This window comes from Pinus tabuliformis, chromosome 8 (genome assembly GCF_031772625.1).
Source record: "Pinus tabuliformis cultivar Carrire ecotype Pingquan chromosome 8, CPIR1, whole genome shotgun sequence".
Classification (NCBI taxonomy): domain Eukaryota; kingdom Viridiplantae; phylum Streptophyta; class Pinopsida; order Pinales; family Pinaceae; genus Pinus; species Pinus tabuliformis.
In genome coordinates, this window is record NC_142294.1 from 76,254,553 (window position 1) to 76,268,941 (window position 14,389).

The 14,389-nt window shown below is 35.0% G+C and overlaps 2 protein-coding genes across 2 annotated transcripts; both read left to right on the forward strand.

Moving 5' to 3' along the window:
• Positions 1-3,402: 3,402 nt before the first annotated feature.
• LOC149234223 (uncharacterized) lies at positions 3,403-7,282 on the forward strand. The gene is made up of 8 exons (XM_089371793.1): positions 3,403-3,698; positions 3,867-4,441; positions 4,571-4,726; positions 4,939-5,234; positions 5,392-5,570; positions 5,679-6,667; positions 6,760-7,023; positions 7,146-7,282. Exons 1-8 carry the CDS (start codon positions 3,560-3,562, stop codon positions 7,266-7,268), a joined length of 2,721 nt encoding a protein of 906 aa, XP_089227919.1. The 5' UTR covers positions 3,403-3,559; the 3' UTR covers positions 7,269-7,282.
• A 2,732-nt stretch (positions 7,283-10,014) lies between these two features.
• LOC149234224 (uncharacterized) lies at positions 10,015-12,926 on the forward strand. The gene is made up of 5 exons (XM_089371794.1): positions 10,015-10,377; positions 10,488-11,159; positions 11,253-11,354; positions 11,488-11,810; positions 12,089-12,926. The coding sequence occupies exons 1-5, from the start codon at positions 10,015-10,017 to the stop codon at positions 12,537-12,539; spliced, it is 1,911 nt and encodes a 636-aa protein (XP_089227920.1). The 3' UTR covers positions 12,540-12,926.
• Positions 12,927-14,389: the final 1,463 nt, after the last annotated feature.

The following is a 14,389-nucleotide window of genomic DNA, read 5'->3' on the forward strand; positions in this document are numbered from 1 at the left end:
AGTAAAGGTGTTGTTAACTACAAGTTTTGGCAGTCGAGTTCCTAAAGTTTAGGAGGGTTGTTGGGGTCCTCAATTTGTATAAATAAGAAGGCTTAGGGCCTCATTTCAGTTAGTCACTTTGTAGGCAGAAGTTAGCTAGTTTGTAGTTCGATTTTAGTCATTTTTTAGGCAGTAGGTTAGCTCTGCATTTCAACACATTTTCAAGCTTTTCCTTGTGGACAGTTTTTGGGATGTAGTTATTCTTTTGATCAATAAAGATGAATCCAGCTTTGCACCAGCTCTAATCTCTCTTAGGAGGCTGTAGCTCTTGGGGTTGGGCCCAACCCAAGTGCCCAGTACCTCCTTTGTTTACTTTTATGTGTTTTTGTTGCATTCTTAGAATAAAATCTGCTATTTAGATTTAAATCTTGTTTTGTTATTTAGGTTGCTTTTGATGATTAAAAAAGCTTTTCATGTTCAGATTGATTTGAAAGGTTAATAACAGAGAAGATCTTCAGAAAAAGGCTATCAAGCACCTCTGATCTCACCTCTCCCTCAGTAAGACCATGAGCTAGGACCAAGGTGTCCTTGCTGCCACCAAAAAACACTGTCTTTTCTTCATCATGCAATTATTATTGTTAGATTCTCATTTGCAGAAGTTGATACCAGTTGTGGTTACATGCTCAGGTTCATGATTGCTTAGTTTGCATAGCTATTTCACATGATTCCGTTGCAAATAAACTGTTGTTCATTTTCTTTGCTATTATTTAAATCAGATTAGGTTAAAGTAGCTAGGTCCTTGTTTTTCCGAGTCTTTGTTTGTTCAGTTTGAGAAATAACTTGTAGAACACTTGTATTACCTCTCTATCTACCTTTCCTCCATCAGATAATCTGCTCCAACCCTTAATCCATGATTCCTACCCTTCATTTGCCATACTTTTCCCACCTTGCCCTAATTTCTACATTCTTGTGCATCATCGCTTCCTCCATCCTCGAACAAATCCAATCGCTCCTTAGCCCCATTCACCAGGTCCTAGACCCCTTAACATCATTATCCAACCTCCATTTCCACTTTCCCACCATTTTTCCTCCATCAACCCTCCAAAATCCTCTTTTCGGAACATCCTGTAGAAATTACAGAACATCTTGTAGAACCCCTGTAGACTTCCTGTAGAAGCTCACGAAAGTGATTTCTTGAGATCTGATCACTGAAACTTTTTGGAAGGGTGCTAGGGACCCCTTAGGCCCTCTTCTAACCTTCCCAGCCTCCTGCAAGCATTTCCTTTTGCCAATCCACCTATGCACAGTCAAAAACAGTTAAAACACATGCATAATAATTCCGCCAACTTACTCAAAAAATACAAAAAGATGTTTCTTTTCAAATTTCACTTCAGAAGTAGCTTAGTCACATGCATTTTACCTTTCTAAGAGTTAATGGCATTCCTTTCTGTAGCTTTCATCATTTTTCTTGCACCAGTAGGGTTAGTCGGTAAAACTAGGGTTTGCTAGGGTTTGCATTTCCTTTCCGCTTTTCGCTTCTTTCTGCAAGTAGATTAGCCTCCTTTGAGTTAGCTTTCATCCATCAGTTAAAAAGCTTCTTCTAAGAGCTCATAGAAGTTGGCTTAAGCTCCTAGCGGACTTGTGCCAGCTGACCAAGTGACAGTTGCGGCAAAAGCTAGTACTTGTGCATACAGCACCGTCGCTTCCAAGTTTGTTACGAAGTACCAGGTTGATAAAAGTAAAGAAGGGAGTCCCAGGAGTTGCAGCATTATTGCTGCAATACTGGGGCCCACCACTACCCTTATTGCTTCCGTGAAATAATTTGTTTGAATTTGAGATTTTATCTTTAATTGTTCTTTAACTAATTCTAAAGTGTCTTCATTATTTTGTTCTTCTATACCAGCAATTATAAGGTGTAAGGCTCTTTTGTGGCACTCATGATCGAGTACAATTAATTTATTAATTTCTTCTTTTATGAGTTTAATATCTAATTTATTCTATGTGTTATTTAGGGCTGAGTTATTATGGAATTGTTCTTTTAGATTTCTAATCTCACTTTTTCAAAATGTCATTATGTCATTTTCTACATTATAAATTAAATTATTTGTGATTTTACCAATAAAAATAAAATTACAATAATAAATTGAATTTAATTGTTTTAACTCTTTTTATTACTGCAATATTCCATTCATTGTTGACTATTATAACATTTCCTCCATAATATGTAATGTGAATGGAGGGGATTCTTTTTTTTTTTTAATTTAGTATTAAATATAAGATCTTAATAATTTATTTGTTTGATTGTTTTTATTTAAGTGATTGGAAAAAGGATTGGCTTAGTTTGAATGGTTGGGAAAATCGTCTATTTTCTCTTTTATCCATGATAATTTTCATGAAGAATATGTTGACCCATTGAAGTTTTGAAGAGTAACCATAATTAGCCCAATCACATAAATTAAATGTTGGCAAAAAAAGATAGGCATCAATCCATAATAATTATCAAAGCACTTACTAACATTTACTACATAATACATCTCATGTTGTTAAAATTAGAAAAAACAATAAAAACTCACTAAATTATAGTTTTATATTATTATTATAATAACCGGCAAACTAGCAACCACATAAACTAAATGTTGGTAAAAGTAGATACGCATAAATCGATAATAACCATCAAAGCACTTACTAACATTTACTACTTAATATATCTCATGTTGTTAAAATTAGAAAAAACAATAAAAACTCACTAAATTATAGTTTTATATTATTATTATTATAACCCCCAAACCATACCCAACAGGGCTAGTGAGAGTTGCCTCTCATGCGTTCACGGGGTTTGAACCATACCCAAGAGGGCTAGTTAGAGTTGCCTCTCATGGGCTCACCCACTGGGTTTGAACCAATGACCTTTACAAATGAGTGCTTTAATATAATAGGCAATCACCAACAATCCTGCTCCAAATGGACTTAAATTATTATTATTATTATGATTAAACAATAACAAGAATTAATATATAAGTTAAATATATACACATTTTAATAAACACAGAGAACAAGATTCTTAATTTTTAAATAAGTTTTGTTACAATATTATGGACAATATCATGAATTATCAACACCACATGCCAAAAAAACACCATAACTCAATTCATATATCATTTTGGATAATGAATCATTTTAATTAAAAAATAAAAAATAATATAACTATTTTGAAGATAAATCTCAACTTCTGATTTGTATATATTACTATGAATATTTTGAAATATACATTATACATCAACATAATAATTATTTACATGGAAACTTTATTTCAAAATAAACCTACCTTTCATTTAATTAAAAAAATACTATATTAATTATTCATAGTGGGCTGGATCCACGAACGCAGTAGTACAGTACTTGACCGCAAGTCATGTCATTTGAATGTCATAGTTGTTATAATCTTTGCAACTCAGGCCTACCTAGCTCATGTTATTGCAATATCATATTAATATCAATTCTACTTCCAACCCTTTCAAGTAAAGCCCAAAGCAGGACTCTGGTTTTACCCTAGTTCATTTCTGTGTGTTCAAGAAGAGAAATGGCAACCAAACGCTCTTGTTGTTGTTGTATCCGCTTCTCCTGCTTTTCTTCATCTTCATCAGATGAAGAAGAACAAGATCATCCCACTTCAGGCGCAGGTGCTCGGAGCTCGCCTTCTGCAACTGATAATACAATAGGTACAATTTTTTGATAGCACAAAAGGTCGAACGTTTTTATTTATGTTTCTGTATATTATTATGATACCGTCATTTCACAGAAGGCTCTTCCGCTTCTACAATGGCGGCCATCAGCGCATGATTCTGCAAATGATAATACTGACGCTGCTGGCGATTGTGTTTGTGCAGAAACTCTCCCAGGAGCTCAAGCTCCAATCCCTGGATCTTCTAATGTTGTAACTCCAATGAAAAATGAGATAGAACATGTTGATGTCAATATCAATGTTTCAGGAACCCATCCGGGCGGCAAAGCTCCAGTCTCCGAATCTCTGCGGAAATCTGAGGGAAAAAACGTGAATGTCAATCTCAATGTACCAGAAACCCCCCAGTGCAATGAAGCTTCATCCTCTGGATCTTCTAATGTTCCAGACAGATCTGATAGAGAAGACGTGAATGCCAATCTCAATGTATCAAGAGCAACCCAGTGCGATGAAGCTCCATCCTCTGGATCTCCTAATGTTCCAGGGAAATCTGAGGGAGAAGGCGTGGATGCCAATCTTAATGTTTCGGGAGCCCCCTTGAGCAATGAAGCTCCATCCTCTTCCTCTTCCGCTTCCACTTCCACTTCCAGAGTTGCAACTAAATCAGCTGTCATTGACACCATAAAACATAAAGACATTGTTCAAACCGATGGGAAAAATGTGGCTGTCAATCTCGATGACCTTATGAAGCACATATCTGACCTTTTGAAACTGAGAGAGGAGGTACATCACAATCTTTCATATCCATCCGAATTACAACATAATTAGATTGTGAACTATATCATTAGATAGTATTATAATTATTGTGTGATATCTGATTTGAATATGGTTTCATTTCTTGTTTCTTCTTAGGAAATGCGTCGAGGGAAAAAATTACCAAATCCCAGCAGCAATTTCTCTTGGCCTAACGTTCCAGGTTTCAAGAAATTAAATGCCATATTGTCAGTGGGCGACTTGAAGAAGTTAACGGAGTTACTGTCATCAGGATTAGAAGTTGCTTCTAAATTGGTGTGTATTAATCTCATTATAGAGAATTTCATCACTTGCAATTAAAACTGAAAGTCCAGTATAAATATATTAAATCTGAAAATTTCTCTTCTTTTTTATGTTGTTCAGAAAGATATTATATCTGGACCTGTTACAAAACTCTTGCAATTAAAACTGAAAGTCCAGTATAAATATATTAAATCTGAAAATTTCTCTTTTTTTATGTTGTTCAGAAAGATATTATATCTGGACCTGTTACAGAACTCCTAAAGGGTATAGGCCAGGCAAGCGTTTTTACTGCAGGACTTCTGGTGGTCGCAAATACCTTGGAAACATTTCACGATCTTTCCTCGAACCAACAACAGTGTTGGGATCTGATAAAAGAAATGAGTTATTTTGCTACTATTGTTAAAAGATTCACAGAAAGCCCCAGAGGAACGCAGGAGGATGTAATCCAAGATGCAGTAACATTGATTGTTGAAGGGGCGATCTTGTGTTGTACTCATATTGACCGTTCGGCCTGGAAAAGGTAAATACTCAACATTCTGTGGTTCATCTTATTTACCACGATGTGTATAAATAAAATACAAAGCTGTTTCATAGTGGTCAAATCCGCAGAAAGCCCATGCTTTATACCCAAAGATAGAAAGAAGTGTTTTTCATGGAATTTCCTTGCTTGATTGCAGCTTCTTCTTAGCGTCCAAAGAGAAAGACGATCTGAGTGACATGAGACAGAAGTTAGATGTCAAATACAAGCAAATTGATATCGAAATCGGTCTTCGTCTTTCAACTGACATTGAGCGTGTTTTTGCTGCCATTGCGGCGAGGAATTCCCCTCTGTCTAAAGAATATCCTGAACATGCTGGTAAAAATATTGTCAAATTAATTTATATTGAAATTTAAATTATTGTGAGTTTAATTTTATTGCTCACAACTTTAAATATGGATGTGGTGTTGAATATTGTTGCAACAGTCGGCATAGAGGAGTCAATTGAAAAGGTGAAGGAGCTTTTGGAATGTGATAATGAAAAGAATGTTGTCATAGTTATCCTCCATGGTTTCGGAGGAATCGGTAAGACCACCCTCGCAGATGCGGTTTTTTCAAAAGTTGAGGGTTGTAAATATTCTAAGGTTCAACTGTTTAAAGATATAGATTCTAAACCTGATATAGTGGAGTTACAAAAAGACATATTAAAAGATTTGATGGAACCTGAAGAGTCTGTACAGATTCGAAAGTATGAGGATGGACAGAAAGAGCTGGGGAAAATATTAAAAAAAATGCAGGCCGTCATATACATTGATAATGTTTTAGATCGAGTTAAGCTTGAACATCTTTTGCCGGAAAATCTGCATGAAGCAAAGAAAGTAAGGTTTCTCCTTACTGCCCGTGACAAAAATGCGAAGCTAGCATTCCCAAGCTCTGCGTCTACCCAAATCTATGATATGAAGGGCATTAAGAATCCACAAGCTGCACGGAGTATTTTAGAAAAGGAAACATTGGAAGGATTAGATTCTAGTAAACTCGATCAAATAATAAAAATATGTGATGGAATTCCCCTCATGTTGAAATTAGTAGCACGATTCATAGGTCATGCCGTCGATAAAGGGGCAGCTTATGATGAACTGATGCAAAAGGAAGAAATATGGAACAATGAAGGTCTTAACGAGATGCGCCTCCGCTTTGCCTACGACGCTCTTCCTGAAGAATGCAAGGATCCATTCCTAGACATCTGTTCGTATTTCAGAAGATGGGATTGGGACACAGTGGAAAATATTGTTGGAAAAAATGAACTGGAAATGTTAGAAAGCAGAGCACTGGTGACTAAAGACACATTTACTGGGGTTGTAAATGTGCATGATGTGATCTTACAACTTGGTTTCCATATGTCAAAAGGAAAGCAAGTGAGATTGACATTCAACAGTGCAAGGGAACTGATGGCGTCCCTGGAAGAGAAAAAGGAGGTAACAAATCTATGAACTCAAAAAAATGTTATATACATGTTTGTTTATAGAGTATCTGTTTAGATTTAATTATACTTTATAATGGCATGCAGGGTGCTGAAGGGATTAAGGGCATCTGGTTAAGTGGTAATAAGGATGTGCTGAAGATATCTGCATCAACACTCGACTCAATGCATAAATCATTGAGAGTTCTTCAACTTGGAAATCTGACAGAGGTGGAGGGCAAGTGTAATAAACTATTTGAAGAGTTGGTATTTTTTGAAGCGAAACTTCCCCAGCTTCCGTTTCATGATGTGTCAAACTTAAAGCAATTAAGATACCTCAGTTACTCACCCAATGAGTTGAAGCTATCTAAGGCAAGTGATTCTATTTCTCCATTCAGTTTTGCCGAGAAAATTGGTTCTACCTAAGGAAATGTTTTATTACGTTTAATGGTTTCTTATGATTGTGACGTACCAATTACATTATTAACTTGCAGATGCCTCCAAGTTTGAGACACATGGAGTTTGATGGAAGTTCACATTCCTATGCTTTTCAAATCTCGTCCAGGGATCTTCAACACCATAAACATTTGAGAATACTACGATTGGTCAACTTTTAAAAGTTGACCAATCTTTCTGAAGAGATGGGTGACCAAGTAACTTGTTTGCAGGAACTTTCTCTTTCAAATTGCCAATCCATAGAGAAACTGCCAGATTCAATTTCAAAGCTTCGGTATTTACGGATACTGAAAATGTATAATTGTTCAAATTTGACTGAGTTGCTAAAAGACTTTGGATCGTTGAGTTCTCTGCAAGAACTCAATCTGGCTCACTGCATAGTATTAAAAGTACTTCCAGATAGTATCGATAAACTTTCATCATTGAAATTATTGAATTTATCACATTGCAAGGAGCTTTTAAATCTCCCCAGTGGGTTAGGAAAGTTAACCTGCCTTGTTGAATTAAATATAAATTCTTGCAAGAGCCTAGAAAATATCCCAGAAAGCATTGGAGAGTTGAAGCAATTGCCGTTCATGGATATGGGTGGCTGTTCCCGTCTAAAAGAACTACCTAATGGCTTTTGCAACCTCTCTTTTATCACACGTCTTACATTACCAGGTTGCGATAGCCTGGAGAAGCTTCCAGATAGGTTTGGTCAATTAAAAAGTTTAAAAGTGCTGGACATGAGACGCTGTAGAACACTAGAGAAGCTTCCTGAAGGTTTTGGTCAACTGAAAAATTTGGATAGGTTGGATCTTGAAGATTGCAGCCAGCTTAGAGAGTTGTGCAATGACTTCCACTGCCTTTCCTCGTTGCAACAATTAGATTTGACAAACTGCGAGAGGTTAGAGAAACTTCCCGAAGACTTCCATTTCCTAACCTCGTTGCAACACTTATATTTGTCAGACTGCGAGAGATTAGAGAAACTCCCTGAATATTTCCATGGCCTAAACTCATTGCAAATGCTAGGTTTGAACAACTGCCCCAAGCTAGAAGGGAAATCAATGGACTGCCTGACAAAGATGAACACATTACAAGTTGTGAGCATCGTGGAAAGCGATGAGTTGGTGCAGAGATGGGGAGAAATTCAAAGGGATTGCCATGGATCATCGTATCCGTCAGTTATTTCAGAGGTAAGCATATCGTCTATTCACATTTATGATTTAAAAAATGTTATTGTTTTTATTATTTATAATTATTTTTTAAAAGTAAATTTGAGATTTAAAATGGATTTAAAAATATAATTTTTAAAATAATAAAATAGGGAAAAAAATAAAGTAATAAAAAATTAAATACAAAGTTTTTTTAAATGTTTTATTATTTATTCAAATTTTTACATTATTAATTTTTGAAAATTTTATAAATAAATTATAAATATATTTTTTCATATATTTTCAAAAAAAAATATTAAAATTTGTAAAATAAATAATTATTGAATCACAATTCAATATTACATCCAAAATGTATAAATCGAAAATTGAAAACTAAATACATCTATATAAAAATAACTTCAAGATATAATTAAAACATAAAATTCCCTTATTTTATAAAAATATTTATTCTTATAATTAATATTAATATTTTGAATTCTATTATTTTTCTATAATTAATATTATTAATTTTTAATGTTATTATGTAATTTATACATATAAATCTTTGTTTTTTTCAAAATTTTCCTAATATTGTTTTCCAACAAACCATTATTTTACAGGAAGTGTCAATATCAGAGAATAATAAAGAGAATATGAAAAACAGTGTTTTATCGGAACTGGATCGCCTGCTTACAAATGGACGAGGAGAGGCAGTCCATCTATCTGATCTTCTACCAAACACCTCCGCCCTTCTCATATTTGATTTGTCCTATAATCCAGATAAGGACCGATTCCTGTGGCCCTTAATTGAGGAGACGGTCGATGATGGAATGCAAATAAAAATAATATATATTGGTCCACACTTTGATCAGTTGCCCACGAAGGTCAAAGATACCATATTTGTGGTCCATATTTGTGGAGATATTTTCAGGAATATGAGGCTGACAGCAGAAGGAGGTGATAAGGATGCTGGTAGTTATTATCTTCAAATGGATGCGAAGATGGTGGGGGAGGGCAACAGCGATAACTATGCTCCTTGTTTTTGTTGGAGATTTTTGAAAGCAGATGAAATGGAGGAATTTGTGGTGTGTAACTCTGGGAGATACCTACGGTTGAAGCAGCTTCAAGCAGAAACGGATGAAGAGAGTAGTAATATAGAGATGTTGACAGAGTTGTTTGCACCTGACGGGACGAAACTACTCCCGTCTTTCAAAAGAATGAGTCATCAGTACAACAGGTACGAATACCTCAAAGGCTTTAGCCTTCCTTATACAGTTCCGCACATTCAGCCGTTAACTTTGGTCACCCTTTGAATGTCTCGAACTTACAATCTCTTTAATTTGATTTTTTAATTAATTCTACTCACGTCTACTGAACAGTTGTTCAATTTTTAACTTCAAACCGAATAACGCAATTTTTTACTTCGGCTAACAATTTTCAACTTTACTTAATTCATTGCGCCCGTTTATTTTGTTGGTGTGACTATTGTAGGATCCAACTGGAAAATTAGTTACTACTGGTCTATCTATCCAAAGCAATAATATCTTTTACTTCACTTAAAAATTGATCAAACTTCATTTTACTTATTGTGCTTGTTATACTATTGGCGTTGTGCTGGCTTGTTTTGTTGGCGTGACTTTTGTAGGATCCAACGGAAAATTCAGAACGGAAAACTACTTGTGGCGTTGACAAATTGGAAGGGAAAACTATTCTTGTAGAACTGTGGCCTTCCGATTCATGGAGATGTGAAATTAACCATCCGTTTTGGAAGGAAATGCATTTTATGGAGAAAGAGAAAGTTGACCTTGAAATTATATCAATTCCTATTGTGGACCCAGAGGAATGTGATGTAATCGATGTGTATAAGCAGTTTTCAAGACAAGTTCCTTGGCTTGTACTCCAAAATTCATGGACAGTAATAACAAGAGCAGTCAAGTTCTTTTTGGAGAAACATTGTGGGTGGGAAGAGCGTGATGAATGTGAAAAATGGTATCCAAGTATAAATTGGATCATAGATCCAAACGGGAGAATTAGTGTGTATAGACCTTATATATTCCTTGAAGAAGAATGGGAACAACCAAAGAATATGTCGACTTTAGAGTTCCTTTTCAACCACTCGGAAACTGTCTCAGCCCAGGTTAATAACTTTATTTAATTTTTTATTATATTTTAACATAAAAAAAAATGATGATGAATAAATAACTGGTCATTTTTTTTAATTATATTCTTCTGGTTGTTTTTGGCTAGGTGCAAAAGTTAATGCTTCCAGGAAAATTGATATGCTTATATAGAGAAGGGGAAAATGATCGGGCCATATATTCCATGTGGAATGCACTGGAGCAGCAGCAGAGGGACCGCATTCACATTATTCATTTGGGACGTAGAAGAATGGAAAGTTTTGAATTCACTGAGAATATTGAGAAGGATTATTATTATCCTTTGAAAAATACAGCTGAGATCGAGGGGATGTCTTCGCTGAATTTATCGGAGAATGAAATTCTGAGATTTTCACTACGTCTATGCCATTTGGAAGAAGAAATTAATAGAATGGAGGATAGTGAACTGAAATTTCTGTTACATTCTTTTCAACAGAGACACTACATGTTGGGATCCATAGCCTTCATGGACGGGGCTGGGAAAGTGGTTGCAGCTTTAGGAGGAAAAAATCTGGAGTCAATATCCGACGGGAAATATGTTGCACAGCGCTTCATAAAGTCAATAATGAATGATATCGAAGGAGGAGGAAAAGAAATGCATGATGAGGACCCCGGCGTCTTCGACAGCCTTATTCAGAACCTGCAAACAACGGCCGCTGCAGCCGTTGAGCAACAAAATGTGGATGCCTATTTCGAGAGCTTGCGAGAGTACATATCTGAGTTATGGGGAATGGAACTTTCTCAGGCTTTTAGATTCAACAAGGTTGATCGCTTTCTTTAGTACCTATCCTAAATTTTCTGAATCATATTATTTTTTATTCACATAATGATTTTTCCATTTCTTATTTTCTAATAGGAGGGGAAAAAGCGGTCTTTGCCAAGTGTGACTTGGCCAACTTCAAGAGGCTTCTGTAGGTTAAAGAATTTCCTGTCAGAGGGAATAAACGACGATTGGGTTGTGCGTATTAAGCCTCTCCATTTTTGCGACAACCATTAATTACTTTTTTGGTTCGAACATGAAATTCATTGTTGGATCATGTCCAACTTCTATGTCAAATATTTGATCTAAATTCTGTTTTTATGGTTTTCAGAAAGAAATCATTTCTCGTCATCCTGAAAAGGAAGATAAGCCTGCGATCGTCATTCACGGTTTGCTGAAGGATATAGAGGAGGCACAATGGGCTGTTGCAGGTCTTCTTGCGGTGGCGGATATTTTGGAGAGATTCCAAACTATTTCTGCCAACCGAATGGAGTACTTGTTTCTCTTATGGGAGATGTTTAGCGTGCCGCAATATATTAAGCAGTTTGATCAAAAGCCTGGGTTGTGGAGAGGGGTGAAGCGTTTAGCAACAGCAATAATAGTGGCATACTCCTTCCACTGCTGTTCTCAAATTGATCAATCCAAATTTGCCTTGTGAGCACTTGACACTTTAATGTTAACTAACAATAGTGATGCTTCAAAAAAAATGTCATAGGTGGCTTGTCAAACGCTTACTTTTAGATAGAAAAGCTTATGAATTATGACTGTGTGCGGAGGCGGGCCTTCTATACAATCAAATAAATGTTTAGATCAAAGAAGCCTACGCGTTGATTTGTTTTGAAGGTGGAGTCCGGTGAAAATAAATTTCGAAAACTATGATTACTAAGTGGACTTTAAAAACAAATCTTAATGCAAGTTTTTACCATTGGCAGGTTCAGCAATAGCTGGGATTACGATGAAAAGCGGATAACGAAAATTCGCGACATAATGGCCAACGCAATCACGGAAGGTCCTAGTAATGAAAGTGGGTCCCCCTTAGAGGAAATGTGCGACTGCGTCCCTGGTTTCCGCTTCTTCCTGGAAAGTGGAAATGAAGGTGGGCCATCTTGTGAAGGTGAAAGCGGCGTCTCTGCCGTCGAGGCTGGTTCCACAGGTATAGATGAAGGTGGGCCATCTTGTGAAGGTGAAAGCGACGTCTCTGCCGTCGAGGCTGGTTCCACATGTATAGATGAAGGTGGGCCATCCTGTGAAGGTGAAAGCGACGTCTCTGCCGTCGAGGCTGGTTCCACAGGTATAGATGAAGGTGGGCCATCTTGTGAAGGTGAAAGCGACGCCTCTGCCGTCGAGGCTGGTTCCACAGCTACAACCGGAGAAGAAGAATAAAACGGAACATCATCTACTTCTTGTGTGGCAGCTTTCCTAACTCCAAAAGCCAGACATGACTGACGAATTTGCTTCCTTAGCCTCTTTTTATGTGGGGATAACAAAAAATTTCGAAAACTTAGTTTTTGAAGTATTTTTAGTGAAATAAGTATAATTAGTTTCAACGTTGTCCTTTTTTTTTTTCAAAACAATTTCACTAAATCTTTTCTGGATCCCTAGCTGGGTTATTGTGTTTTCAGTCCATTATAGTATTTAAGCTACTACATGTACAGGTTTATCCACAAATTTATCGTTGAAACAGAGAATAAACCGTCACATGAGCAGATTTAATGAGTGGAACTGGAGCAGATCAATGAGGACTGAACTTTAGTAGCTATTATATGATGTTAAATTTAATAGAGCATAGTATGATATAAAAATTTGAGAGAATAAATTTTTTTAAAAGTACAAAATATAATGTGTTATTTTTCATTGTTTAAATTGTATTTTTGAATACTAAATAGAACATATATAAAACCAAATAAAATTTTTAATCATAATTTTTTATATTTTTTTTAATAAATATAAAATTGAATTAGTTAACATAGATAATTTATTTAAATCTCTTGTTAAAATATTTTTGAAAACTATTTTACTTTTAGTTATTTTACAACATATTCATGTTTCTTTTATTATAGTGGATATTAATTTTCTGTTAGTAACATATTTTTTATTTATTTATTTTTATTTTTATTTTAAAAGGACATGGACCAACAAATTTACATATCCCTTCATACTGGTCTGTAGAATTAACCTCTAGACTCGATAAACTATGACCCAATTTAACTTGTCTTCACATGGTTCTTGAATTTCTATAAAGCATGACTCGATTTAACCTGTTTTCATATGGTTCTTGAATATTTCCTTAGTTGTTCGAGGGAAATAATAGAATAAAGATTTTAGAGAATCCATCAAGCCTATAAAAAGGAATAGGAGCTAGCCATTGGATCATTGGGGTTTTATCTATCTTATTGTATTTTGAAATTGGCGTAGCCAGTTCCAGTTTGATCTGGGTGTTATCTTGTCTGGTGGAATCAAAGAGGGTCCACGATTGTGCTTCAGTATATTTGTCTTCTCTTGGAATTGAGATTTATTGTATGGGCATGTACCATTTACAAATATTAATATAAATACAGGTTGCATTTTCATATATGTTTTGTTTTCAATGTTTTTATTGCAAAATTTTTAAAACATCTAGAATGGACCATATCTATTAGAAATTTTGGTGTTTAGGATATTACAAATTACTTGAAAATTAAAAGTTATAATAATTAGCTTGAAATTAAAAGTTATTAAATTTTAAAATAGTTAAAAATCAACAAAGAGTTTTATGAAACCCACTAGTCAGTTTCATCATAGTTGTGCAAAACTCAAGCTTATTTTTTGGATTTAGTACCTAATATTTTTACAAATTGGAAATTCATTATAATTTAGTTGTAAAATCGTTTTTTATAAAGTGAAAATTTATTATAATTTAGTTGTTAAATTAGTGGTGGAATAGCTTTTATTAATTATTATTGACCAATGCAGGTTGACTTATCATTTTCATTTAAGAAAAATTATGCTACTAAAAATTATCTCACTGGTAATTCCTAAAGGGCAAGCTTTCACTCATGTAAAATATATTTGAGTCATAAGCCATTAACCTATTTCCCAAAGTACAAAAAAACAAACTTTTAGCCAAATATATATATATATATTTTTTTAACAAACTTATAATTTTTTTTTAACACACCACAAATAAATTCCTTAAACCATAATGCAAAGACATTTAGATTATTAAATAATTTTGTAAAAACTATTAAATTTAA

Coding starts and splice junctions, on each gene's coding strand:
- LOC149234223 (XM_089371793.1), top strand. CDS start 3,560: ATGGCAACCAAACGCTCTTGTTGTTGTTGTATCCGCTTCTCCTGCTTT. Junction 4,727..4,938: donor TAGAAGTTGCTTCTAAATTG/GTGTGTATTAAT, acceptor TATGTTGTTCAG/AAAGATATTATATCTGGACC. Junction 5,235..5,391: donor GACCGTTCGGCCTGGAAAAG/GTAAATACTCAA, acceptor GCTTGATTGCAG/CTTCTTCTTAGCGTCCAAAG.
- LOC149234224 (XM_089371794.1), top strand. CDS start 10,015: ATGCATTTTATGGAGAAAGAGAAAGTTGACCTTGAAATTATATCAATT. Junction 11,355..11,487: donor GAATAAACGACGATTGGGTT/GTGCGTATTAAG, acceptor TATGGTTTTCAG/AAAGAAATCATTTCTCGTCA. Junction 11,811..12,088: donor GATCAATCCAAATTTGCCTT/GTGAGCACTTGA, acceptor TACCATTGGCAG/GTTCAGCAATAGCTGGGATT.